Source organism: Hippoglossus stenolepis, chromosome 7 (assembly GCF_022539355.2).
Source record: "Hippoglossus stenolepis isolate QCI-W04-F060 chromosome 7, HSTE1.2, whole genome shotgun sequence".
Lineage (NCBI taxonomy): Eukaryota > Metazoa > Chordata > Actinopteri > Pleuronectiformes > Pleuronectidae > Hippoglossus > Hippoglossus stenolepis.
In genome coordinates this window covers 20,853,626-20,881,058 of record NC_061489.1, presented here as the reverse complement: position 1 = coordinate 20,881,058, position 27,433 = coordinate 20,853,626, and the positions used below count along the sequence as shown (strand labels likewise).

The window sequence follows — 27,433 nt, the reverse complement described above, 5'->3', positions numbered from 1 at the left end:
CCTCATGGAGCTTTGGGGTTTGAAGCAGAGCGGGGAAATTGCTGCAGAGAGAAAGCTCGGCAAGTGAACTGTAAAAAACAAGCGGAGAGCTTTTTTCTCGCCCTGCAGCAGCCTCATGCGAGCAGCCTCATGCGAGCTGTAGCATAAGTTACCTGGTCCACAGCTTTCACTTCTCTGCCCTCATTGTGGAAATGTGTCGACATGAAACAGTGTCACGTAACAAATATGACTGTGGGTTTAACCATGAATGTCAGGTTCAGTATGTGTGTTAGTACTGGTGTTGATGTGTTATTGGTATCTGTGACATTGTGGGTTTTGCTCCCTTTCTAGATGAAAGTGCTCTGGTGAAAGCGGCGCAGACCCTCGGCTTTGTGTTTTCTGGTCGAACCCCAGACACCGTCATCGCGGAAATGGTGAGTTGGACGAAACAGGTTTTATCAAAGGCGTTGAAGCTATTGCGCTGATGGATGGATTGACTTAATCTTAATGCTAGCACCTTGATCGTGTAGCATGACCTCAAACAAGAAATGAAAAAAAGCCTGTGTGCTCACACGCTGATTGATCAGGAGATTAACAACAAGGATATTTCTCTCATTGATGAATTAAACAAGAAGCTAGGGACATAAAAGACAATGTGACTGTGTGTTGAGGAGAAACATTGTCCAAAGTCATGGCTTATCTAGGTGAGATTATAATTCTCTGTTTTGCAAGAACCGCTCAGATTTGGTGATTGTAAAACAACTGTTAACTTTCAGTACACCACACCTGAGAATAAATACTTCTGCTTAAGACATCATCCATCAAACTTCACCCTCCGACATTTCCCTCACAGCCTCCCAAAAAACAAATATCTTGATGAAGAGCAATTTGCCAGACAACCAACAGAGTAACTGCACCTGAGCAAGAAATAGCCCCGCTCAGAATTGCCTGTAAAATATTAAATTGTGTTTACACCTACATTTTTATGTGGATGAAACAAACAAGATATAAGAGCTTTTGAGGTGCTGTGATGCTAGCTGTTAAGTTGTTATGCTAAGCTAAGCTAACAAGCTGGTGTTCACATGTACTTATTTACTGCCCAGACATGACATTTTAAGGATTTTCTCATCAAACTCTCAGCTTGAAGTTAATTTTAAGTAACTCTTTAACCTCACTGCACATTCTATTTATTCTTGTCCACGAAGCCATAGTAGAATACGCGATCTGTAGAATATCTCAAGGCTGTAAACGTGGTGATTAATTCACTATCGTAGTTGTTTTGCTCAGATATTCCAAAACAGACCTTGACCTGAAACTAATAAGCATAATACCAAAGAGAACTCAGCCTTCTGTATTCACGTGGGTCGCGCTAATGGGAAATAACAAATGGCACCTTGGCTGCGATTATATCCTGTGCTGATGCAGCGTGCGTCCTCTCCAGATTGTTCCTTTAATTGGCTAGCCTGATAATTGCTCTCAAAGAGGCACGAGGCTGAAAGGCCAGAGGCATTAACAAAATTTTCCACTGCTGAGACCATCTTGTCTCCAAGACGTTTGGCCATTTTCTTAACCTTTATTAGGCCCTCTAAAGCTCTCAGCGTCTATTTAATCACTCTGTCTTGTACCTAGCGCTCTCCACAATCAAGGAAGTTAATTGAATTTTACCTTGTTACTCTCCCTCCATCAGCTCAGTGCAGGCAACTGATAAACACATTTAAAGTGTAATCAGAGCTGATTGGAGCAGAGTAGCAGGGTTGTCTTGTGCTACTTAAGATAAGTTGTCGGAGAAGAAGACGCCTTAGGTTGAGATTTCTCCCTTTGGGCTGTGTTAACTTGTCTTTCTCTTTGGATTTAGCTCGGAACAGAAGAGAGGTACGAGCTGCTTCATGTGCTGGAGTTTACGAGGTACGTCTAAGACGCTAGCTTCTTTTTTTGTAATTGTTATATTTACGACTGTAGGGTAATTTGTCATGCATACAGAAGATATTTGCTATAACATGCTCAATAGAATCCCGTGCTATCAGACTTCATCATCTGACTTTAGCTCCTGTGATTTGCACTAATTAATTGTGATGGAGGTGTGATATCTTGTCACCCACCTCTTTGATTTCTAATTTCAGCAGACATATGCTAGCTCAAACAGTATGTGATAATTTGGTGTAGCAGCAGTAACACCTTGTAATGTGATTTCTCTCACTTGCCTCTGCTCTTTCTCTCTGACTCTTCTCTTTCTTTTGCCTTTTTCTATCTCAGTGTGAGGAAGAGGATGTCAGTCATCATGCGCACCGCATCTGGGAAGATCCGCCTTTACTGCAAAGGAGCTGTGAGTGTCTGTCTCTCTCCATGGCAACGCATGACAGCTCGTCACCATCACCATCTCCACCACAAACACAAATGTCGAACGCTCCGCACCCCTTATTACCTCTCGCTCTCTTGTCAGGAAATCTTTGTGATGAGCAGCGGCATTAAGCAAGAACAACACATTTCACACATGTGTACTGCTCTCAATTCACAGTAGCAGAAGTATCTAGAACGCTGCTGGATGTAGGTTTATAAGAAAACAATATTTTTGGTGCAATTGTAATGACTGTGGAGCATGTACTCAATATTCTGTTTGAGGATCTGATCAAATTGAGTCATATGAAGGAATTGGTGCATGTATAGTTACATAGCCTTGTCAAGGTTTATCGAAGGTTAGTAATGTTCATGTAATATCAATATAATAATATTATATAATCTTCTCATCAGAAGAAACGGACGAAAATGGTTTAAAAAACATAAAGAAAACATAAAGTGTAACTCACAGTATTTGTTTTGGAGGTTCTTCACTTTCCTCTGTGGTTGTCAGTAACCAGTGAGTGTTTGTTTCTGCTCAGGACACGGTGATCTATGACCGACTGGCAGACAGCTCCAGGTACAAAGAGATCACATTGAAGCACCTGGAACAGTTTGCCACTGAGGGTGAGTGGAATAACATTGCCCCCTGTCTGCTAAAAGTAAAATGTCTCAAATGTCTGCATTCCACCATTTCTTACCCTTACCTCATCACCACTTTGTCGCCGACTGCAGCAGAAGAAGTGGTTCTGTTTCCTCAGCTTATCTTCATGTGAAATTATTAACAATCAGTCTGAATGTGAGAGTAAACTGAAGGAATAGTCTGAGGCAGTGGAGCTGAGAGAAACTGCATCAGTCTTCCTTTTTCTGTGTCCATACTGCCCCCCTGTGAGACACATGCAAAATGATGTCATTGGGAATAGTTGATATAGGCTAAATATAGCATCCAGGACAGATTGTGAAGATCTTCAGTCCCAGTCATTTGAAGAGGCCTGAATAATACATTACAACTTTTAGCCTCAGCGTTACCACAGAGAACAGAGGAACAGAGTTATAATCACATACATTACAGAATCAATTTCAAAATTTGAAGTCATCGTCATAGACACATGATACATCTGTGTCTATAATGTTTGTAATTGCTTCATTAGCATATTACATTTTTTATCATATTGACTGTTGGGGAAGGAAATTAACCTCTGTTGTGGTTTTCCTCTTTAATATTTCAATCTATTGATGCACTGATCTAATCTAGTGATATAATCTCAGGAAAAAGGCTCCTTACTAATCAAGAATTGGTGTAAATGACTAATCTGTCAAATGTTGTCAATGCACTCTAAAGTAGAATAAAATGTATATTTTGAAATGAATATATATATATTACACACACAGTTAATGAATAAGCACAAGACCGCACACATGTTTAGTAGGAAAGTCAGGATATGTACAATAAAAACTTGTCTATTAATTTGTGTACATACACTGCACAGATCTGACTGACATGTTTGACATCTGCTCCATCCAGTTAGACATCAAGGGTTTGACATAGAAAATGATAAAAAAAAGAAAAAATCTAACATTTGACCTGGTGCTGTTTCCTTCATCCAGGGCTTCGCACTCTCTGCTTCGCGGTGGCTGACGTCAGTGAGTCAACCTATCAGAATTGGCTGGAGATCCACCACAGAGCCTGCACCTCCCTGCAGAACAGAGCCCTCAAAATGGAAGAGAGCTACGAACTGATAGAGAAGGTTTGTAAAGTGAAATACTGTGAGATGTATTTTACAGGCCTATAAAATCAGCTGAGTACACAAAGTGGATAAAGTTTGTGACATTATGCACTCTTTATTTGTGGCTGCATGCACTCTTTACCTCGTACACATCATACTTTGTATACATCTTTATAAACATACTTTATAGCCATCTGTGCATCTGCAGCAAAACAAACCTGAAATGACGACCTCTTTTTAATTAAAATTGTTTCGTAATCAAACCTTGAAACCTGTAAAACTTCACAAAAATATCTGCTTATTTGTGTGAGGGATTCAAGCTTTGAGCAGCAGGTAGGTTTGTTTTTCTGCGAGGTGGTTTCTATGTGGAAGCACGAGTCAAACACAGGAAGCCGCAGTCATAAATCAACCACTTGGCATGTTCACGGCCGCTCCTGGTCGTCCAAAACAAATGGAGGCAATCAATCATGAAACCAACACAAAAGCTCTCAGAGAGGTTAATGTAATGTGCAGTGCTTAATGGGCAGAGTGTGGCACCGATGCTATCGGGGGTTTCAGGGCGCGTCGCTCCTCAGGGCAGCTCATACTTAAACATGCACACAGTGAAGCCACAGGGGGGCACAATGGAGCTGCAGGGAAATTTGCATTCATCTGCAGTTACTCCTTCACAGACAAAATGTTCATGTATGATTATTTATTGAATAAAAATGTTATACATTACAGATTGGGCAGCCTTGATAGGAAATAGATGATCATTTAAAATAATCCCTTTTTTATAGTATTTTGTATTGAAAATCCGTTTCATTTATCTCCTTCAATTAATTATTATTCTCAAAAAATATATATTAATAATTTCCATTACTTTTACAGGGTTTCTACAGGGTCTTGAAATAGTTGAAAAAGTCTAAAATTTTATAATCTGAATTTTCGCCTTAAAAAGTAAATATGTTAAAATATTACACACTAGGTCTTGAATATGTTCGTGTAGGTCTTACCTATGTTAACGTTAATTTAACGCCACTTCCACTGTGTAAAACTACAAACAAAACCATCATGGAGGTGATAACTGAGTCTACAAACAACATGGTCAGACTTTATCTCAGTACACTCAGTTTGTCTGTGGGAAACACTGGATACCTAGTGTCTCTGTCTTTGTAAGCATTTCGAGGGTTATTCTCTACTAGGCGACTTCACCTTATCTTCAATTATTGGAAAGTAATTCTGGGACCATGACAAATCTGTTGTACAAGACATCGGTCTTAAAGTTAATTCATTGTGGTATTGTATAAGTCTTAAATTCAACTTATTAAAACCTGCAGAATCCCTGTTTTTACTTTAGGGAGCTCTAACATAGTCGGTTGGTGAATCATATCCCCTCGTCAATCATCAGACAGTGACTGTGGGTTTCCAGATTCCTAATTTGGCGTAGGTACATGTAAAGTAAACTACTCCAATCTTTGAAGGGAAAGTTTCTCATTAACTTGATGATTGACTGATTTGTTGAAGCTTGAATGGATTATGTCTGGACTGGACTTTCACTTTACCTCAGTCGACGAGCTGTAACTGGACAGTGTTGTTCAGGACAATCAAAAGAGCAGTGTTGAAAGCAGCAGGTAGAAACTACCAGTTCTTTAGTCTCCTATACTTCAGCCTCTGTTTGCAAAGTCAACTTTTATACAAGAAACAGAGAAACTAAACAGAAATTTTGGTGAACCTACCAACACCAGACAAAGTCTACCACTATTATGCTACTGATGTTATCGTTCCACCTTAGCTTGGGGCTTGAAATCCTGATCCAAGTGGTTTTTTGTATCATAATCCACAAAAAGTGCCTCTAACAACAACAGGAACAATAGAACAATTCACATCCAGCAAACAGCGAAAGAGGGCTCATCAGATATAGCCCATGTTCTTCCCCAGGCGCATTTTTTCTGTGCTGTGTGGTTCTCAATGATTAGAGAGGACAGAGCTACAGACGTACAGGCAGCAGGGCTCAGGTCACAACTTAAAGAGCTTCCCCTGCCTTTCCTTCTGCCGCTGGCTCCCGTCTCCCCTCCACCCCTGGGTCTCATCAAATCTCTGGCCCTGTGATGGGCCAATGCGAGGCCACAAGCAGCCCCAACGAACCGCCGGGTTTCCTGGGAAAAACACCAACTGTATTTTGTGGGTGCGCTTGTGTGGGAGAGATTTTGTCCACAGCTACACACACACATGTAAGGGCACGGTAACTGATCCAAAACCCCTTAAGCCTGTGGAGTTTTTTTTCTGGGTGATAAACAAGAGCAGCTGATGAGGGGGAGGCGGCAGGAGTGAGTGAGTGACACAATCCTGGTTCACATGTTTCTCTGACACATGACGTTTTAAAGGCCTTCCTCTGTTATGGTCACCACTCACGGACTTTATTTTTTTTTCCTGGTGTAGAACTTGCAGCTCCTGGGGGCCACGGCAATCGAGGACAAGCTTCAGGATAAAGTGCCCGAGACTATAGAGACTCTGATGAAGGCTGACATCAAGATCTGGATCCTGACTGGGGACAAACAGGAAACAGCCATCAATATTGGTGAGAAGGAACAGTAATATGTCGGATCTCTGTATTATATAAACTGTCATGCGTCTGTTTTATCACCAGAATTATTGGAGGCAATACCAACAATAATACACTTGCAGACCTGCAGGCTTGAATCTGCCTCTCCCACTTTTTAAGCACAGTGTGTTAAAAAGCCTTTTATGCTTAAACAAAACCTATTTTGAAGCTGGAAATAAGCTCAGTGCTCCACCCAGCTGTCACACAGCAGGCAGATGCTGGGAATGCAGATGAACTTGTGGTGTTGATACTGACAGATGAGCCTCCATACCATCACACAGTGGGCTTGAGTTAATAAATGTAGTCACGTTACTCAGAGGGACGATAATAATCCCTTGTTTTGTAAATGCAACAATGGCTGAAACTCTTTACAAGGGACCATGTGCGGCTGCAGATATATGATACTGTTGTGAGCAGAAAACCTACGTACATCTCTCTTAAATTTCTACTTCTTTCAAACCCTAAACCTCCAACTTGCAATGCAGACTTTCTGCAAAAAATACTCTGAGCATTGCACTCCTAAAACATTGCTGGACTCAAGATAGTCAGTTTAAAATGTATTAAAACTGATGCATCAGAAAAAAAATTGAAAGTCGAAGCTTTCGTCTTCTTTGTCAAAACCTGGTGCGCGATTTGCCCATAATGCAACTTGTTTGGCCCTGAGATTAAAGTGTGTTATACTAGTTAGCATTAGCTAATGCATCCTTGGGCATCCAGGCTCCAGCAGAGATCAATAGCTGCAGAGGTCTTTAATCATTTTCATACTTGTGATCTTCTGCCCAAACCAACTCTGATTCAAGCGTCATTCAGGACATTTAAGTTGAGGGCATCATCAAGCTTATTGTAGAAAGTCACAGAAGACATTACACAACAATTTATGATCACTAAACTAAACTTGTGTAAAAGTGGTGGAGTTTCCCTTTAATATAAAATCGCTATTAAGCATTTGCACCACATTTTCTCATTAAGCTTTGTGTGTAATTACACACTCTAGTCCTGTGTTTGCGCTTGGTCTCAAACCAGATGAAAAGTCCCTGGTAAACCTGATCCGTGCTGTGACAGGTTGTCCTTGAGCCTGTGACAGGTATTCCAGTCAGCCCTCTGGTCATTCTTCACCCAGCGAGACAAACTACTGACAAGCTGAGTGCTTGTCTGTCACACATATCTAGCAAAAGCATCTGTCGCAGAATGCAAGATGATGTATGAGCAAGCTGCACTGACATGAAAAGCACAACATGCGTATGTACACAAGCAGGCACCTCTCACGTATCCAGTTCCCCGAGAGGCTTTAACCCTGCAGATGTTATCAGAAAGGTGAAAGACTAATTCTGTTCTGCCAGTTGAGTTTTTATTCCTTTAATATATCTCCTTTCTTAGATCTGGCCAATTACCATGATGGGTCAATGTTGAAAACAGCTAAATTCACAACATAGATTTCAGAAAAATAGATATGAAAAGTACCTCCACTTGTGGCTTATACCTGCCACTGTGGCCTGACTGAATCGGCCCTTTGTGCCCACTGTGCCCAGATGTGAGGAGGCTCTGCAGAAGCACAGGCTCACTGCAAGTATTTTTACAAGTCCACCATTTGACAGAGTTGCTCAGTAAAATCGTCCTTCAATATTGACATTGTTTTTTACTGTTTTCCTCACTGAAAGATGATCCTCCATTTCCAGGGTTAATGGCGCACCGTTCTGACACATTGAACCGGTGAATTCAGCCGATCGTATTGAGATCTTTCTTCATTTCACGGTGGCCTGAACCACCCAGATGCCGAACTTGGCACGGAATGACGAACTCTTGGCACATAACACATACTGTATTTATTAAATTGAAGTACGGAAAGTCAGTCTGATCTGACGCTGTAAAGACTGTTATTGTTTCAGTCTGTTGTCTTTAATCCTGAACCATCATGACACAATGTACAGTACCTACTCTGACACCACATGTCTGGCTGCCCCAGGAAAGAGCAATGTTTGCTCTGGGACATGCTCCCAGTGCTGTGAGCTGTTTGAGGGGAGTTATGCGTACGTAATGCTCAGGACAGGTATGAGCCAGAATTCAATGAAAGGACAGTGGCTGCTGGTAAACTTGTTAGCGACTCACTTTCCTGGAGGTATGACTTAGGAGAAGTACACAAATAATGTGTGGATTTTGGCCAGAGGATACATCGTCCCCCTTAAGCAGTGACAAGTGAAAGAGTAAATCCAACTCCTTTATCTGCCTACAAGTATATATGTTGTTTAAATAGCAAATGCACTTGCACCCATCGTCTTAAAATGAGGTGTGATTTCTATCTCGAAGCAGTGGAAAGTGCACTGCATGAGAGAACCCGGTCTGAAGTCAATGGCTCAGCATTTAACTGTTATTTTGAGGGAGCATTATTAAGATAGTAAAGGGGCCTTTATAGCTGCTTGTTACACAGCATAGACTGTATAACTTACCATGAATACTTCAACACAAATGAAAGAAACTATCTTTGAGAAAAAAAATGTTGACAAACATTTGATTTGACTTGAGTTTCGTCCATGTCCCATACATTAACATGGGCGAGTGGGGATTTATGACCTATACTGCAGCCAGCCACCAGGTGGCGATAAAAACGCACCTCACTTTCAAAGGGAACGAGAGACGCACTCAAACATGAACATTTGAAGCATGTGCCAAGCACAGCAACTTTTATTACTTGTATTAAATTAGCAAAAGTAGAATTTGACACGTCCTAAATGCACTTCGTTAAATTCACTTTTAACTGGATTCCAATGTGCAATCCAGTTAAAATGCCTTCTGTGGCTATAGAATTTCTTCTTTTTAATTGTTGCTTGCGAGGCAACGTCCCTGTGACACCAGTGTCGTGATTACACATTCCTCATTTCCTGTGGGAGCAGTGTTTAGTTCCGCCTGAGGTGGAGAAAGACCAGGAATTCAACTTTCTCTGGTGAAATAAAAAAAGGGGCAGTTTGGCTGCAGTCAAATGAGCTTAAGGTAAACACATTAAGCGGAAGGGCTGTGGCAGGGGGAAGGGGTAAAGACAGTGTTCAGATCGGGAGACATGTTCCACACACTGGCAAATTTTTGGACTTTTGCACCTTTGCACTTAAGAAAACAATCTGCCAGACCCCCAGACCCCAACCCTGTTTGGTTTTGACTCTGGGGTGAAACCTACTCACTTCCTCAAGCAAGGCCCCCTGTGTGTGTGTGTGTGTGTGTGTGTGTGTGTGTGTGTGTGTGTGTGTGTGTGTGTGTGTTGTGTGTGTGTGTGTGTGTGTGTGTGTGTGTGTGTGTGTGTGTGTGTGTGTGTGTGTGTGTGTGTGTGTGCTGTGTGTACTGTGTGTACAACGGAGTCTGAGTGGTGCTGTGTGTTTTTTGCATAATCTTATCTCAGTTTAACTCACAGAAAATACCACCCGTATATTCACAGAACACAGACTTTGTGGTAACCACCTTAAAGAAACAAAAAATCTCTTTCCAGACAGAAGCAAAGTGTTGAAGCCCACAAATATTCATGTGGTTATGCCACAGACGGCAGCTTTTTCATGCAGCCACGGTTTGAAACTGAAGGCTTCGGTCCTGGTTTGAGAAACATTTTTGTTTTCCCCAATGAGCGGCTCGCTCTACCACCTTGCTGGTGACCCTGAGCATCTGTCCCAGCCAAGAGCTGAGGGGAACGCTCCCCAGAGAGCCATGTTGGGTAACTCAGAGTTGTAACTGCCTATTAAAACAGGAAACTGACAAACCCTTGTAAACCAAACTCATTAGTCATGTCCCGAGACACTGAGCTCTGAGCTGTAACATTTTAATTAGTATCCTTTAAAATGTATTGCTGCATCCTGAAGTATCCCTTATTTATCTGATCATGTTTATTTTTGTATCTTTTGTTGTTTGTCTGTTTGTCTTTGTGTCTTTGTTTGTCTGTGTGTCTGTGTGTCTGTGTGTTTTGTCCCCACACAGAGACGTGGACAGCTACAGGGAATTATTCAAACTAAAGTAAACTACAATTTGATGTAGTAACTGAAGAGTTGTTTAGCGGATTTAAAATATTTTCTTCCTGTCTCCAGGCTTAATGTCCAGTGTTTTGTTAATCTGATACATTTGCTCTTTACAACCTGATGTGTCATCCTCTGTTTTTCTCTTGTTCACTGCAGGACATTCCTGCAAGCTGCTGACCAAGAACATGGGAATGCTTGTGATCAACGAAGACACTCTTGATGTGAGTATTTAGCCTTTTTCTCTTTTAATGATCTGACCTACTTACATTAAAAACTAACAACCTAGCCATGTACATTAAGCTCACCATTGTCCGCTTCTTTCAATGGTGAGAAATAAACTAAGTAACCTGAATATGATTTAGATTATACACACATCCTGTAGCTTCCAGGAAAATGTTGAGAGTTAAGTGCATGTCTTAAAGCATCTTAACAGTAACAGACAAGATGGATTTATGCCAACGTAAAGGCAGATTTTAATCAGAATACAAAGCAATATACTGAATTAATTTCTGGCAGCCATTATATACAGTTCTAGTGGAAATGGAGATTTTCTATTCTCTCAAAAGTGCACACGAGTTAAAACAATAACCAACAAATATTTTCACATAATTGTTACTGTGATATTTAAGGCAAAAATGTAAAGGGGGGTCACTCATGAGAATAATAAGCCCCTCATCTCCTCGCCTAAGCCCCGTTTAGAAACTGAATAGATATGGCCACAGGAGCCTTATACACACACACACACACACACACACACACACACACACACACACACACACACACACACACACACACACACACTCACACTGAGCCAACACGCATCCCAAATCTGCCGTCAACATCTTTAAGACACCCAGCAGAGAAGTCTGTTGACCCCCTGGCAGGAGAGCCTTGTCTGTTGTTTCTAAGATTGAAAAGGGCGAGTCCCTGCACCTCCATTAGGGGGAACAACTGAGCAGAGGAACCGCAGATGGAAGAGAAACTTGACTGGGTTCAGTTTGTCGGGCGAGAAAGGGGGGAAACGGCGAGAAGAAGTGAATAAAGCAGGAGAAAGCAGCAGGGGGTGTTCAGAGTTGATGACGGATGGCCTTCACTCTGTCAGCCAGTCGTTAAGCTTGATAAATAGAGTCGAGGTAGAAGTCCGGGGTCGGTGCATTCATAAAGCACACGAACCGGCGCTTTGAAATGTCAGCTCCCATTCTCCTGTGGTTGAGCAGATGCTTACATAAGGCAGTTTGTTAGAAGGTGGAGGGAGAAAACCCTCCACCAGGACGACGGCGGCACAGGGAACAGAGGACCAGGCAGCAGCGCTGGTAATTCTGAGCGCTCTCATGCTACGAAACAGAGTAATTGGAGCATGTCTTCCCTCCTTGCTGTGTTTAGAAATACTGTAGTTATCAAAGGGGGGACAAAGTTTTCGACATCCCCTGTACTAAATCTTACTTGAACTTAAATTCCCAAAGTAAAACTCAGCCTCCAGGGGGGGATTAGGTCATTTTAAAAAGCGTTGTCTTACACTCAGTGTGTTTAATCATTTAGAGAACTTACAGCACTTATTGAGGATTTGTATATTAATCATCAGCCAGTCAGGCCTCTTTTTTTTTATTTTCACGTCATTTATTTCTCTAAAATTGGTTGTTTGTCTTTTTTATTACAAAAGAACATTGAAAAACAGATGTGAAAATGTATTCATAAAAAAATCCTATTTAAACTAAATATCATCCGTAGCACAGAGAGATTTTTAACTGTCGATGCTTTTGAATGTTTTCAATGAGATGTAATGGGAAACAGTTCATGTCCACTTACTTCCAACTATGGTGGAACATCCTCAGAGTCCAAGACAGATGATGACACTATGATCATACAAATGTCCAGATTCCACATCATGAGTGTCACGTCCTGTTGGCCATATCACTCAAGGCCTATATCAACAATGGAGCTCAGTCTTTATGGGAAAGCTCTTGTGGATTTTCTGAATGGACGCCACATACCCACTCCAAAACCAAACACTAGCTCGTCACATAGGCTGAACTGGTCATTATAGCCATAACAAAAAAGGTTTTAGGACGAGACATGTAGCATTAGAGCTAAAATTCCTCAGTGTAAATTGGGGGGGAAATGGCCGCTCTACTTGAGGAAATGGTAAACTCAGCTTATCACAGTATGTGATTAATAGATTGTGCCCCAAACAGAGCGAATCCTTTCTCATGCATTAGATTCACCAGCTCTCACACATGCACACATGCATGCACATGCAAACACACACTAAGACGTCATCTATCCCAGATAGAGCGGCTATAAATTTTGGCTTGTGGTTGATTATAGACATCAACTTTGACCTACTCTGACCTTTGCACACACACACACACACACACACACACTCTCTCAGTCGTATCTCCATGACACAAGACATTATATTGATTTACCTTCACCTCCTTGAGACCTCAACCATAACTGCGACTTGCTTGACCCAAACCCTTAACTTAAATATAACCCCACCATAACCTTAAAACATGTTTTCACCTCAACACTTTATAATTTACTCTATGAGGATTCGTCGCCATAATGTCACAGTGTAAACAGATTTAGGTCCTCACAACATGAGTAATACCTGGACCACACACACACACACACACACACACACACACACACACACACACACATATATAGACTGTGGCACTGGCCTGTCTGCTGCACACCATCTCGTGCTGTTTTACACACTCCATCAGGGATGGCTAAGTCTTCGCAGCTGCTTTCTGCTTGTATCCTCTTGCTCGGTTTCTCTCCTCTGTTAATCCATCATCTCTTTCTTTGCGTGTCTCTCACTCTCCGTCTCTGGCTTTGTGAAACGTAAAGCCCCTTTCTCCAAATATTTCCTTTAAGCTGGGGTTTCAAAGTTTTGTTATGCCAAGCGAATGTAGCATGGTCCCCTGGTACGATCTAAATGCTTTGACATATCTGACCTCAACACCAGGCTGTGCCCCCTCCCTCCACCATTCTCGTTAATGACCGCCATTTTTTTTAATGATTACAGCTGTTTGAGCATCTGCTTGGTACATTATGTTTGATACCAGGCATCGAATCTGCTCATTCAAGTCCGTCTTTCTCACTTTTTTAAGTAATTCAAGCCCTAAACTTCCTATTTTTCCTCTCCTTTAGAAAGCTTTAATATTGGGAAATCATCATTTTCTATGGTGACCGAAACTAAAACATGTACATTATATCGTGTGTCAGTTTGTTTGTAAGGTATTGAATCATGTGTACCGCAACATTTGCTGAATATTACCATGGCAACATTATAAACATTATTTCAAGTGCTTCTCTTGAGAATAAGTTTTAATTTTAAAGGAAAATATACATCTACCTCATCCACGTATCCCTCAGAAAATATTTCCATACAGAAATTGGTTTTATTGTCTAATGGCTTCACCATCTGTGGGGAAGATGACTGAATGATGAATACAATGATGATGATCTCACCAGGACACTAAATCCTCCTGTCAGTCTCATATTTATAGATTTTCATCATCAATCATCGTCATAGCTGTATTCAGTGAATAAGCAAACACTGTACATTTGCAGAGCTCGACTATGTTATCACCTCATGGCCGAGGTCTGACTGTGAGAATCATGGGAAATAGGATAAATATATAAAATATCAAGAGCAGCTGCTCTGCAGCATTTGGGGAATTGAAGTGGACAGATCCGCCTTATCTGTTTAAAACTAATGTTATTTTAAACTAGATGAACACTTTGGAGCCAAGACAATGATTTTCTGATTAGATATTAATGAACTTAAGTGTTTTGATGTAATAATATCCTTTAAATGTAAATGGCACCGTGGAATTCTTTGTGTTGCACTGCAAATTTTAGTTACACAAGTAGTAAAGCCTATCAGTGTAAGCCCTGTACAAATTATGTTTTATTATTAGACCTGAATTAATATCTATTTAAAAGGACAATTTAAAAAAGTAGTCAACAAGAATACCTCCACCAAGGCCTAACAGTCCCTTAAATTCAATCAAGACAAACCAAATTACACACACTCATAGATATCAGTCTGCTAAATATGCCTGATTGTTTTCATTCAGATCCATAAATTATTTGATGTTTTTTAAAAAGCCATAAGCTTGAAAGCATAATAAGTAAAAAATGAAATCTAATGAAATGTTTTCCATCACACAGGGAACAAGGGAACTACTCAGCCACCACTGTGGAATGCTGGGAGATGCCCTCTACAAGGAAAACGACTTTGCTCTCATTATTGATGGGAAGACTCTGAAATACGCCCTTTCGTTCGGAGTGCAGCAGTACTTCCTGGACCTCGCCCTCTCCTGTAAAGCTGTCATATGCTGCAGGTAAGATTTACCCCTGAAAAAAATTCAAATAAAACTCAAACAATTATTACACTTACCAGAGAAAGAACAAAGACACTGTTCTTGTTGCTTCCAGAATCTTTTTGCGGGTTTGAAAAACTCCTACACTACATATTTTTACAGAAAACAAATAATGTTTTAAATACCTGGACCATCAAAGCCGGGGAAACTGATATACAAATGTCATGAGTGGTCTTGAAAAACAGCAAAAACTTGAAGGAAAGTCCGAGCAAGCCAGAAACTCAAGCAGGGTTGCAACAAATGATCAATACATTAAATGGGTCGTCTTTAAGATGTCAGTAAATAGTAAAAGATTGTCCATCACACAACCTCAGAGACTGATGTCATCATCCCAAACCAGAGGGTGTTAATTTTACAGTGGAATAAAACAGAAAAGCAGCAAAATCTCACCTTCTATGAGAAGCTGGAAATGGGTTTGAGGTTTTAAATTAGTTTAAAAGCTATATGGTTGAACTATAAAATATAATGTCTTCGCTGCAAAGGTCAACTACGGTTTTTATGGCAGCGGTGTAAAAAGTGGGATAGTTTGAATTTAAATGGTAACTTTCAACATCATGAAGGTACACTCACTGTTGACTTGCCCGGGCCACATAAATAGTAAGAAGTGCTTACTCAAGCAACCATGACGGGGTCTGGGGCCAGAAGTCAGAAACCATGTTTTCAGAATAACATCGAAGTTTCAGATGCCGCACTATGACTCCAATTTGTATTTATTCTCCCCCACCCCCACCTCTACCTGCGTTTACCCTGTGCACAAACAATGGCTCCTGAGATGAATAACGCTTTTTAAAACACAGAGAAGATAAACATTAACAGTTGTACAGTTAAAGACAGACATGCAGTTAACAACATTGTCTCCAGAGACTGTCTGCACGGTAAATGTCCCTCAGTTTAGTGCACACAGAGGAAGCTCCTGCGTGGCTGCGGCCTCTAGTGTCAGGAGCTGCTTACATGAAGATTTCAGGTCAACTGTGTACATGGGATGGGATTAAATACAGTCTGGTGTTTACATGCACCAATGCATTTTATCAGAACAACTGCACAAATGAACATGTTAAATATGTGCGTTTGTGTTCATTGGCCATCTTACCTCCTAATCGTCTAGACATCCAATAATGTTCCATTCTTTGTATCAAAAGCAATATTTCTGCAGCAGGCCAGTTAAGCTTGTAAACCGCCATTTTGGGGAATTGGAGAATTGTATATCCCCATGCATTTATGTTAAAATAGACATAATGGTAGGCATGGCTTGAGCTACGCCTATGTCCTTTTCTATTGTGGTGGTCAAAAGAAAGTTATAACAAAACAGGAGGTTTTGCACAAAGACAAAAAGATTGACAATGCAAAAAGGAGACCGGTAATGGAGGCGACCAAGAGACCAATGAAGACTCAGCAGTTATAAGCCTCATAGTCTGACGGATCTGATGGTGAAGACATCTGAATACAGATAAAATAACAGCTGGCCAAGTTAAAGACTGTGATGAGTTTGATCATGAAGACCGTATATGTGCAGGGGTCCATTCTATTCGTAATATTCCTGGTGCTACTACTCTCTTCTTTAGGGTATCTCCTCTTCAGAAGTCAGAGGTGGTGGAGATGGTCAAGAAAAAGGTAAAGGTGATCACGCTGGCCATTGGTGATGGTGCTAACGACGTGGGAATGATCCAGACAGCTCACGTCGGCGTGGGAATCTCAGGCAACGAGGGTCTGCAGGCGGCAAACTCCTCCGACTACTCTATCGCCCAGGTGAGCAAGATGCCGGGCGCTTGCACCAACGGAAAAATCTTACAGTTTGATTGATTAGCTGCTTAAAGGCAAATAATATTCACATTACATTAACTACTATCTTAATCTGTAAAAAGTGGGATTCAATATTTTCATCCACTGACACTTAATGTAAAGTTATGTATGTTTAAAAAACTTAAAACTAGAACACTGTGTCAATGTTTGAATCAGATTTTAACTTGTTTGGTTTGAAGCCTGTGATTCACTGATATCCATCATGCCCATTTCTTTCCGCTCAAAGCCACATTCCTCACACTGTCAGTCCTGTCATTGTCTTCTCAAATGTAATATGTGTTAGTGATAGCCTGGCACATTGTTCTGAGTAACAAAAGATCTCATGTCTGCCACGGCATTAAAGCTTATACAGCGAAATAGTAACACCTGTAGAACAGACACCCAACTCCCGACATAACTCTCCAGAAAGAGATCCAAGCAGAACGCTACTTAAACACATGCTTATGTCCTAGTAACCAGTTTGTCTGAAACTCTGTAGTGTTATGTGATACTGGTAAGCAACAAAAAAAAGTCCTGTAACATGCTCTGTTTCTACACAGCACGCCACTCAGTACATCGTGTTTGTGTTACAGCCACAGGGTTTTCAGAACATGGGAAACCAATACTTCACTACAACACAGTACACTCTCCCTGCCGCAGTATGCAATTACCATTCAGGAGACTCGGGTTTGTCTTAAGTGCCCCCTTCAGTCCACACGACATGCAGAACGTGCACGTCTCTTAAAGACAGGTGGCCTCTTGTAATCCATTTAGGTTGTGTTCCCGCATCAAATCAAATTACACCTCCAGACTTCCAGTGGTGTTTTCCATGTATTGGCGTAACGGTACATTAACTGTAATTTGCAGACTGCAAACTGAAATCAATCCTGAGAAGTTGTGCAACGTTCCCATACGTGATTTATATTAATGCTGAGAACCAGATGAGCTCTTTGCTGGTGTAGATTATCAGGGAGCTGGTTTCTAAGATTTAAGACTTGAAAGCTCTGAGTTATCTGTTAAAGCAAGAGGTCGTTAAAGAGGCTCTGGGCTGAGGCACCTCTGCTGTCCATCTGTCATCGGCTGTGGTCAGTGTTAACTGATGTTTGAACCGACCAGTGGAGGGGTCAGACAAACTGGGTGCCGCCACTCCGCTTTCATTCTACTAAAAACAAACTCTCTTTCAAATTAACACTATTATGTTTCTCTCAAAAACTATACGTTTAAATCTATTCCCCCGTAAGGCAAGACGATAAGGTGAAGAATATCAAGATGAAATGTTTTATACTGGTTGATATTGATAACTATCAGGATAAATGTTACATTATGATCTATCTACTTCTGTATGTATGTGGTTTGCATATCTCAGCAACTGTTCATTTTATGTAGTTCACACTTGGCAATCGTAATATGAATCGCCCAAGGACGTGTTGTGTTGAAGTTGGTGCGTCTTGGACTCACATAACGTCCAATATTAATGAACTCTGTTCACAACCATGGCCGTGTTTACAACAATGTCAATAACAACTGATCCTCCAGTGCAGGGTTCTACATACTTAGTCGGGCTCCACCAAACTTTAAACAAACAGATGAACAGCTCTTTTTGCAGCAGCCATGGTGCAGCTTCAGGGTTCTAGGGGCTGAGTCCTGCAATCGGTCTTTACTTGCTGAGGCTCAATTACAGCAGGTAACTTTTAAAGTTTCAGAAACAAAGCTGCATCACTGCAGACCAAACAACAGCTTTAGAACACGCATGGCACTGCACTTTCTTTTGACTTTAAATTTCGCTATATATTGGACCTTTGTTATATTGCTTTTGAGGAAAACTCTATTGCAATAATTGTTGATATTGTTTTATTTTCCAAACACAACTCCTCCTATCTCCTACTCCACATTTTCTTTTGTCAAACAGCAAGAGTCTGTGGTGTCCATGCTCTTTGTTTTAGTCACGCACTGACAACTAAGACGAAGCACTTGCCTCAGAGCTCTGCTCCACTGTAATCACACTTATCAGCCAGAAATTGCGCTGGAATCGTAAGTTCACCACAGGCTCTAAATGGCGGCGTAATTATAAAGCCATTTAACTATTATTCCGAGCCCTCAGAGACCAATACCCCGTACGAACTCCTCCATTTGCAGCGACTCAAAGCTCTGCCTTAGAAATCTTTGAGTAGAAAATTCTGGAATGTCTTAGTGAGAGCTTTGACCAGAATGTCCCATCAGTCTTTTAACCCTCTGTTGGGCGACGACAAAAGACTGCTGCTTGCTTTAATCTTGAAGTGCCAGCAACTGCTTTAGTGTTCCAGCACTGATCTCTGATTATGAGCAGCCATTAGACGGCGTACTGTACACAGACCTCGACTATTCATTCATCTTCTCCTTTTTTCTTCCCTCCCACACAGTTTAAATACTTGAAGAATCTGCTGCTCGTCCACGGAGCCTGGAATTACAACCGCGTAGCCAAGTGTATCCTGTACTGCTTCTACAAGAACATCGTCCTCTATATCATCGAGGTAACTCTCACACTCTAGTTCTTGAGACTGAGCATCATGTAACGAACCAGATCTGAATGCAGAGCTTTGAGATTTTTTTTTTTTCACAAGACATGATTATATAAAGGCAACGATTCCTTGTTAGAGTTTCCATGTTTGGATTTCTCTTGACTGGCCCCTCACATTACCTGCCAGTTGGTGCAGCTCCTGGGTGAATGGTTTGAGTTCTGACATGCCTGGACAGAATATACACAAACAAACACACACACACAGACACACACACAGTAAGGAAGGGAAAATGATACCTATTTAACTAGAACTTTCCCTTCAGGAATTGAAGCATGATAATTTTAAACCACAAAACTCATTGAATTGATTAATTGTGCTGTAACTTCTATGATACCCGAGGATTCTGTTGGCAGCAGATACAGAGGCTTATGTACATTGAACATCCTGAAAATGAAATGCAGAAGCCTGGAGTGTGCCTAAAGTGGCTAATGACATATGAATCTTCTAATCGAGCTCAACAGTGTGGTTCTGGAAGTTGAAATCCCATTCATTTTCTGAATATACAGTAGATTTAGATCATCAGCCATCAACCATCTAAGGTAGATTTACCACAAGCAACGAGAATTTGAAACATTGTTATATGCTCCAATGTCAAGGAGAGGTTCTACACTACCCACAATCCTCAGGTGTAGTAGCGACGTCTGATTGTTGGAGCTCGTCCGTTACCATGGAAATGTTAACCACAACTGAAAATATATGAAATAAATCTATGAAATGCTATAAACATACATATGAGACACAAACTATAATATATTGCAACACGATATTAACAACAAGGTTAAATTCAAGAAGAAGTGCACATAATTATCTACACTGTCTTGTACCTTTGCCTTTTTTCAGTTTTTACTCTGAATCAAATGTTTTAAGGTCATGATTCAAGTCGTAGCTGGTTGGCCGGGCTTCAGGCTTGAAACTTGATTTTCTAAAACATCAATGGAGAAAATGTCACTGTCACTCTCCATTTGGATTATATTTATAGACAAATGATGATCTTTTATAATTTCTGCTCAGCCCCATGGTTTTTAAAGTCTTGTTTTACTGATGTGCTTGAACATCAGGTAGTGAGTGCTGTCCCTGTGGCATCTCACCCCTCTCCCTGCATATCGATGGTCTGCTGGTGTGCGGTGGGTTTGACGGTGTTTGACAGATACCAGGCCGGTCACTGATTGCAGGTTCAGAGCTTTAACCAAGAATGACCAGACAGGTTAAGTGCTTCCTATCAGCAGGAGCTTTATCACTGGTAGTGCTCAGATGTTTTAAACTAGCAGGAACTTTGGCTTCGCATCCATCAAATCCTCTGCATCAGAAGTCTCCACCGAGTGTTAAATCACACTTTGTCCCATGTTACATATCAGGAACTTCCCCTCCAGACAAATTTACCAGTTCTCTGCTATGATTAATATTTTTGTTTAACATAACAACCAACCAAAATCAAGTGGCTAGCAGACATATCAGAATGCTATATTAGGTTAGCGTCTTTGTTGCCGACATTAGTGATTGAGCTAATGCAAACTCTCGCCTTCTTTATTCACAAGTCCACTTTGCACTGGAGGTTTCAGATTTATTTTGGACCTACGTGCAACTTGACAGGATGAGTTACTTAGGCATGTGACGTATGAAACCCTGATTTTCAGAATCGCAATAAAGACATTATAACAATGTTAAAAACTTGTTTTTTAAAGTTGCTTGTTTTTGCAGTGCATGAGTCCAGTTAATTAGGTACGAATTTTATCACCAACAATGTGGGAACAATTCTTTGGCTAGAATTAACAGCATAACTTGTAAAAACTTTACGAGTCAGGGCCGACATGAAGAACATATGGTAACACAAGAAAGCAGAACAAAGGAAGAATAAATTACTGAGGCATTTTTTAATGGTCTCCCCTCTCCCTGCACTTGTTGCCTGAGGGGGTCCAATACCCATAGAGAGCAAATGATTTACAGTACACTCCTCTAGCCTCCCTCTGTGAAAACAGGACAATTTGCCGATAATTCCGTGGCGGTGCGATGCAGTGGCAGGGAAGGATCAGCCACATGTTTTTAAAGTATCATCACCACATAACCTGTCATGGATATATGAGCACTTTAAAATTCTCTTTTGTTCATCTTCTTTCTGTGACACTTGACCTCTGATCCCCCTCCTCATCCTCGATCTACTTTATATGCCATGGAGAATCAGTAGACTACCTTTTACATTCCAGCGTGTCTGCTTCTGGCTTATTGTGACCTTAAGTGAAAGAGGACGGTTGGTCTCTTGCCAGGCTATAGCTGCAGTTATAGGCGCCACAACCGTTTGATCATACTGTCATTTCCCAGATAAGAATTCAAGTTGAAAATGAAATTCAATTTGCAGCATACAAATTTTCTGTTGGAAAAAAATCCTGTTTTTAATCATGTGTCATATTTTCACTGTTTCACTGACTAGAAGTCGAAAAGAGGTGCCACGACTTCAAATTTAAGACGATGCAAACCTCTCTCTCTCTTTTCTTATCACTTTTCCTCTCTGCCCTTCATGGGAATCCTACATGGACCTGTGTGACACTTTCACATCTTAGCCATGGTCAAAAATGCTTTCAGTGTTGTTTATCCATTGTCTGTGTCTCCAGCTCCTCTTTGAAACATACCAGGTCCCTCTTTTTCAAAGCAGCTCTTTTCCTACAAGTGGAACTTAACATCTATAGTTGTGTCTGCAGGGCGAGCTGCTTTCTAGCACACCTTTTGTTACTCTCTGAAAACACAAGTCCCCCATCCCCCGCCCGTCCCGTCCTAAACTCCTTCAGGGGATTCAAGGGATTCAATAGGACGTTTCTTCACTGTTTGGCTGCTTCAATATTTCACATGTCCCTGTTTTGTAAGACCCTGACATCTAACACACCAGCAACCCCAGGGTATGGGTAAAAGCTGCATTTGTTACACTAATGGGTTTACTTTTGTGCTCGCATGTTTTTCTCGTCGACTCCCAAGCTGCCTTGCACAGAGAGAATCGAGGATGTTGACGGGTATCTTAACTTTTTGTTCACATTACCATTGTCACATACAGTGTGTGTTACAATTTGAATGCCAGTACTGGGTGACTGTGTTTCAGCCTCTTTTCATCTCCCATCTTTTTCCACGGGGTCTTTGGTTTCTTTTAAGAGACGTGGAGTAGGAGGGTAAAGGATTCTGACGCTTTTTTGGAAGATGTGACTGTGAACGCAACTTAGTCTGGAACAGTTGGGAGATAACTCAGGATTTCCTTTGACTCACTAAGGGTTAATTTAGCCTCAGACAGTGAGGTTGTCACTCCAGCTGATGACTGACTGGCAGCTGAAGCTACTTCCCAGTGTTTCTTTTGGCTTCCCCGATGCTTTTGACTACGGTTGGCATTCTTACGGCTAATCAGTTCCAGCATGATCATGGTTGAAGCATGACATTCTGTGTGTTTGGAAAAGGGACATTTTAAATACCTTTTAACAGTGTGGTCCTGTGCTTAATGAACTTTAAGCAGAATACATTATTATCGATTTTGTTCAAAGTTACGCCGCTAACTAAAGAACAGGAGTGAAAAAGGATTAAATCCAACCACATTCAAGCTAAGAGACCTTTTCAAAAGAATCCAAAGCAACTCAATTCAAATTAACGATCCAGCTGGCCACTCGTGTTTGACTGACACATTGCCAGGGCGCTACAGAGGGGCCTGATGGACAAGTGGCATTTATGAGGCAATTACATGAAAGCTCATTCAGTGCGGCTCCGAGCAAAGCTCGCCGACCAGTAGCGCTCTGAATGAAACCACAGAGACTGTGCCGGGCATTGTGAGACAGCTTGTGTTTGTAGCTCCACATATTTCCAGCATATTTATCAGCTCCTTCTTTACGTCTCCTCTTTATTCTGAACTTGCTTTGTGCATAAATTCCATTTGCAATTCCGCAAAGCTAAGCTTAAGAGTATCAGGATTCACATTGTTGGGGACAAATGTCATGCTCCGGCCCCTCTACCCCCATCCACCCCATTGCCGTGTCTACACAAGGCGTACAGAGCTGTTGAGCTGCCTTGGAATCAATGATTTTTGATTCACTGATGAATATGCAAGAAGTCTTCTTATCGGTTAGCCGCTGCCCAATCCCCCTTTTCTTAGCTCCGGCTTCCCTCCATTACTGGTTTTCACGATGTGCAGTCGGGGAGAGAGGCCAGCCACACCCCTCCGCTGAGTGGCACTCAATGAGGAGAAGAAAAGGGGAGGAAAAATCCTGCCTGGTACTTCCCCTAATGAGCAAATCAATGCATCTGTCCCTCAAGAGATGGGAGCGGGAGAAAGAGAGAGAAGCTATTGGGAGCCCGAGGACCAGGCCAAAACACTTACACAGAAGCAGTTACCACATGCTATGAATAGGAGCCTTTTTTAACTTAGCACAACAATATATCAGCCCAGAGCCTCTTATTGAGCAGAGCTGTAATTAATTCAGCAGTTTGACCTACCCGCTAGCCTCTCGTTACCCTTGCTTGAGCCACGCTAATGGTTGAACCTGCCTCATGGCTTGGGCTTGTTTTACCCATAACCCATAGCAACGGCATCTGAATGTATTTCTCCACAAGCCAAGACCCCAAAACACGCAAAACTATTATCACACTGCCAAAAGATGTACTGTTCACCTTGTGATTCTCATGGTCACACAGCCACAGGGTCCATCCCATGTGAAAAAAATAGGCCCCCCTCGCATAAAAGAAACAACATCATGGTAGAGTGCACCTGATGGAGTGGAGGGTGGGATCTGTTGTGGGTGGGTGTGGCAGGGAGGGGAGGTGAGGGGCAGGGTTTATGGGCACATTCATAAACACAGGCCTCATCTATAGGCACCCAGCCTCCCCTCGTCAACTGAGGGAATGAAGGCAGATGAAGGGGGGGTGACAGACATTTGTTTTCATGCATACGCTTACACGATTAAATGAGAATGGCCATTGGCAGATTGGTACTGGTCGTGCAGACAGTGGCAGAGGTGGGCGGGGCCTCCAAACTGGCTTTGTCCCAATCTGAGAATTTGTAGCAGTTCATGCCTTCATAATGAAGTTAAATGAAGCAAGCAAATGCTTGGTAGGCCACGGCCAAAACACAGCACCCCTGATGTTCCCCTGACAGATTCGCTGTGAGCAGGAGCCATTTCTGGAACATTAAAGTGTCAAATAGAAACAATGTGAGTGGCAATTTATGATTCACTCTCAGTTTGCAAGCAGTTTTCATATTGTTTCTGCAGAAAGTGTCAGGAAATTCAATTTTATATATATAATAATATGCCACTAGATATTAGATCTGTTGCTCTACTTGCATGTTCATATAACTTGTTCAGAATGCCTGGCAGCTGCTCTGATCTCAGAGGTATTATTTTGTTCACATGAGTCTGACTAAACAAGATATGGTGATAAGCTTCATCTCCACCCAGCATATGGCTTTCATTACTTCTGTCTCCCTTTTCTGACAAAATATATCAAAGTATCCATAATTCAGAGTCCCACAGGCCCGACTGCCCTTATGACTAACCTCGTCCGTCACCCACATGTCTGCAGGTAGACCATGAAGGGAAACGGTGGGCTTGATATATGTTTGTAGGTAATCCCGTGATGAATCAAGGGGACAATTTGCATCACGGAGGTGGCATCTGGAGGTCTTGGCTTTCCCACTGTCGCTCTTATTTTCTAATTTGGTCTGTTTTGGCCCCTCCGTCTTTTCCTGAGTTTGAAAACAGCAAAGTTAGACGAATGGCATGTTGATCACAGGTCAGCACTTCAAACAAATGTTCATCAGTTTCAGGATAATGAAGTTGTTGGTTTTTTTTACGTTGAAAGGAAACATTTATTTTTTCACATTTTACAAGATGCAGTTATATTTAGGATATATAAGCAGGAGCTGTTCTCTCTCTAAAAGATCTCACAGTCTTTCTCTGAGGTGTCTGTTGTCAATGAAAACAGTGACAGTGAAGAATGTAGTGTTACTGAAAAATGGATTGTTGGTCTGTAGACAGCTTGAGCCTGTCTCAAATCAGATAATGGTAACCGCACCCCTTATATCACTAATAGAATGCATACATAATAATACAAATGTATATAATACAATTACATAAAGGGCAATTTGAAATACTACAGAGATTTGGTAGTTTTCTCATCATCTAGTTTGAGAAAAGCCTATGATATCTATTTCTTTATTGGCTTAACATACCGTATATAGAAGGTGCCCTGGAAATTTGTGATTCATTTTTCCTGGCCTGGTTTTTGCTGTTCTTGCTTTAATTCCTGTATTTTTGTCTCCCTCAGATCTGGTTCGCGTTTGTCAATGGCTTCTCGGGTCAGATTCTTTTCGAGCGCTGGTGCATCGGCTTGTACAATGTGGTGAGTTGTTAATAAAATGTATTCTCCAAAGAGCCACCATTACCTCTGTCGCGCAGCACTGATTTGCCAAGGTACCCCAGAACTGATCCCTTCATTGCGTGAATATGTCATCAACATCCTGAAAAATGACTCCTTTATTTATGACCTGTTGTCAAGTCCTTATTCCCTCTGTGCTCCAAACTATGCACTGAATGTGAAAGAACAACAGCTTTGCCTGCCCCAAAGAGTTTAGTTAGCGAGGGCAGCTACGTTTGAATGATAAAAAGAATAAGAAGACTGGAGCCGCAACTGAGCTCGCTGCTGGTACAGGGAGTCCCACAGGGCTCTATTATAAGACCACTCCTAATGAACTCATATTTCATGTCTGTCATGAATTTAATGGAAGAGAAAAATGTACATCTGCAAATCTAATCTTTGTTACCACTCCGTTTAGCCCAAGAGGAGTTGATATGTACTTTTTAAACTGTTTATTAAAATCGACTCTATTCAATAAACAAAATAGAATGAGAGAAGTGCGAAGTGAAGTTTTTCCACTTCCTCAAATGGAAGTAATTTATGGGAGGTACAAACTGTTAGGTGAGAAGGACATTTCCAGAGCCCTGCTTTCAGCATTCATTTTATAATAAACCACCACCTTAAAGAACCAGTACTGCATTGCAGTGGTGGGAAGAGGGTTCAGTCTTTCACCTTATCCAAAAACTGGGCGAATTCCTCCGGCTCAGTGGGACTCTGTTGAAGGCAGTCGGCTGCATCCGCCCCTGAATAGAGATCCTCCTCGGCATGGCTGTGAATGAGGAAGGAGCCCAGTCGAGCATGTCCTGTGGCCCACTGGTCCTTTCGACCGAGGCCTGCAGACTCCCACTCCAGATGGGGCTGCAGGGAACTCGCACCAACTCACACCAACTGACCCGCTGAGCCCCTAAGCCACACAATACCATCACTGCTCTCTCAGCAGCTGCTACACAAAACAACATTACAACATCACTTAGAAATTACACTTCAGCCTGGCTTAAATACCTGCTTCTTAGTCAAGAGGATCGCAGATGTTCACTGGAGATGGGTTTTGCATATGAACAGACTTGAAGCATGACAAATCCAAATAAGTTACCCTGAAGGGTTTTAGGTCAATGGTCTTCAGTGATTTAAAATAGATAGAAGCAATTGGAGAACAGAATGAAACTTACAGATCCAAATGTTAACATATGGAGATGAGATTGTGGCAATGATGAAGATACATTTACAAGCAAGACATTAGATTAAACTATTTAGACTGCATCTACAGTACGTTTACTTGGTGATGTTATTTAAATATTTTCCATTGATATCCAGCTAATTTTTTGTTTGTGAGCTATGCTGCCCATATACGCTGTACATTTATCAGCTTTAGTAATAAACAGTACCTAGTTCTAGATAGTACTTTGAATGTTTTTACTCAGGACAAGAATTTTTACAAGAATTAATAATTTGTGCTGCTTTCATTGATTGGAAATTGAGGTATTTGTATCAAAACCTAAAATCATCTGGATGTATGTCTCTGATATTTCTCTGTGTGTGTTTTATATAGATCTTCACTGCCCTGCCTCCTCTCACACTGGGCATATTTGAGCGCTCCTGCAGGAAAGAGAACATGCTGAAATACCCAGAACTCTACAAAACCTCCCAGAATGCCATGGGTTTTAATACCAAGGTAACAATTTTTCCTATCACATGTTCTGCACATGGTTTA

The 27,433-nt window shown here is 41.4% G+C and overlaps 1 protein-coding gene across 8 annotated transcripts in view; it reads left to right on the top strand.

The window, feature by feature from the left end:
* Window positions 1-27,433, top strand: part of atp8a1 (ATPase phospholipid transporting 8A1) — a 98,294-nt gene that overhangs the window by 48,693 nt on the left and 22,168 nt on the right. For all 8 annotated transcript variants that reach the window (XR_004697199.2, XM_035161584.2, XM_035161585.2 and 5 more), the window contains 12 exons: window positions 331-413; window positions 1,835-1,884; window positions 2,233-2,302; window positions 2,856-2,940; window positions 3,922-4,061; window positions 6,462-6,600; window positions 10,770-10,834; window positions 14,799-14,971; window positions 16,573-16,756; window positions 19,189-19,299; window positions 25,633-25,707; window positions 27,272-27,394. Coding sequence is in view for 7 of the 8 variants with exons in the window: in XM_035161584.2 (XP_035017475.1) it covers window positions 331-413; window positions 1,835-1,884; window positions 2,233-2,302; window positions 2,856-2,940; window positions 3,922-4,061; window positions 6,462-6,600; window positions 10,770-10,834; window positions 14,799-14,971; window positions 16,573-16,756; window positions 19,189-19,299; window positions 25,633-25,707; window positions 27,272-27,394 (1,298 nt within the window). In the remaining variant the exon portion in view is untranslated. The remainder of the gene's footprint in view (window positions 1-330; window positions 414-1,834; window positions 1,885-2,232; window positions 2,303-2,855; window positions 2,941-3,921; window positions 4,062-6,461; window positions 6,601-10,769; window positions 10,835-14,798; window positions 14,972-16,572; window positions 16,757-19,188; window positions 19,300-25,632; window positions 25,708-27,271; window positions 27,395-27,433) is intronic.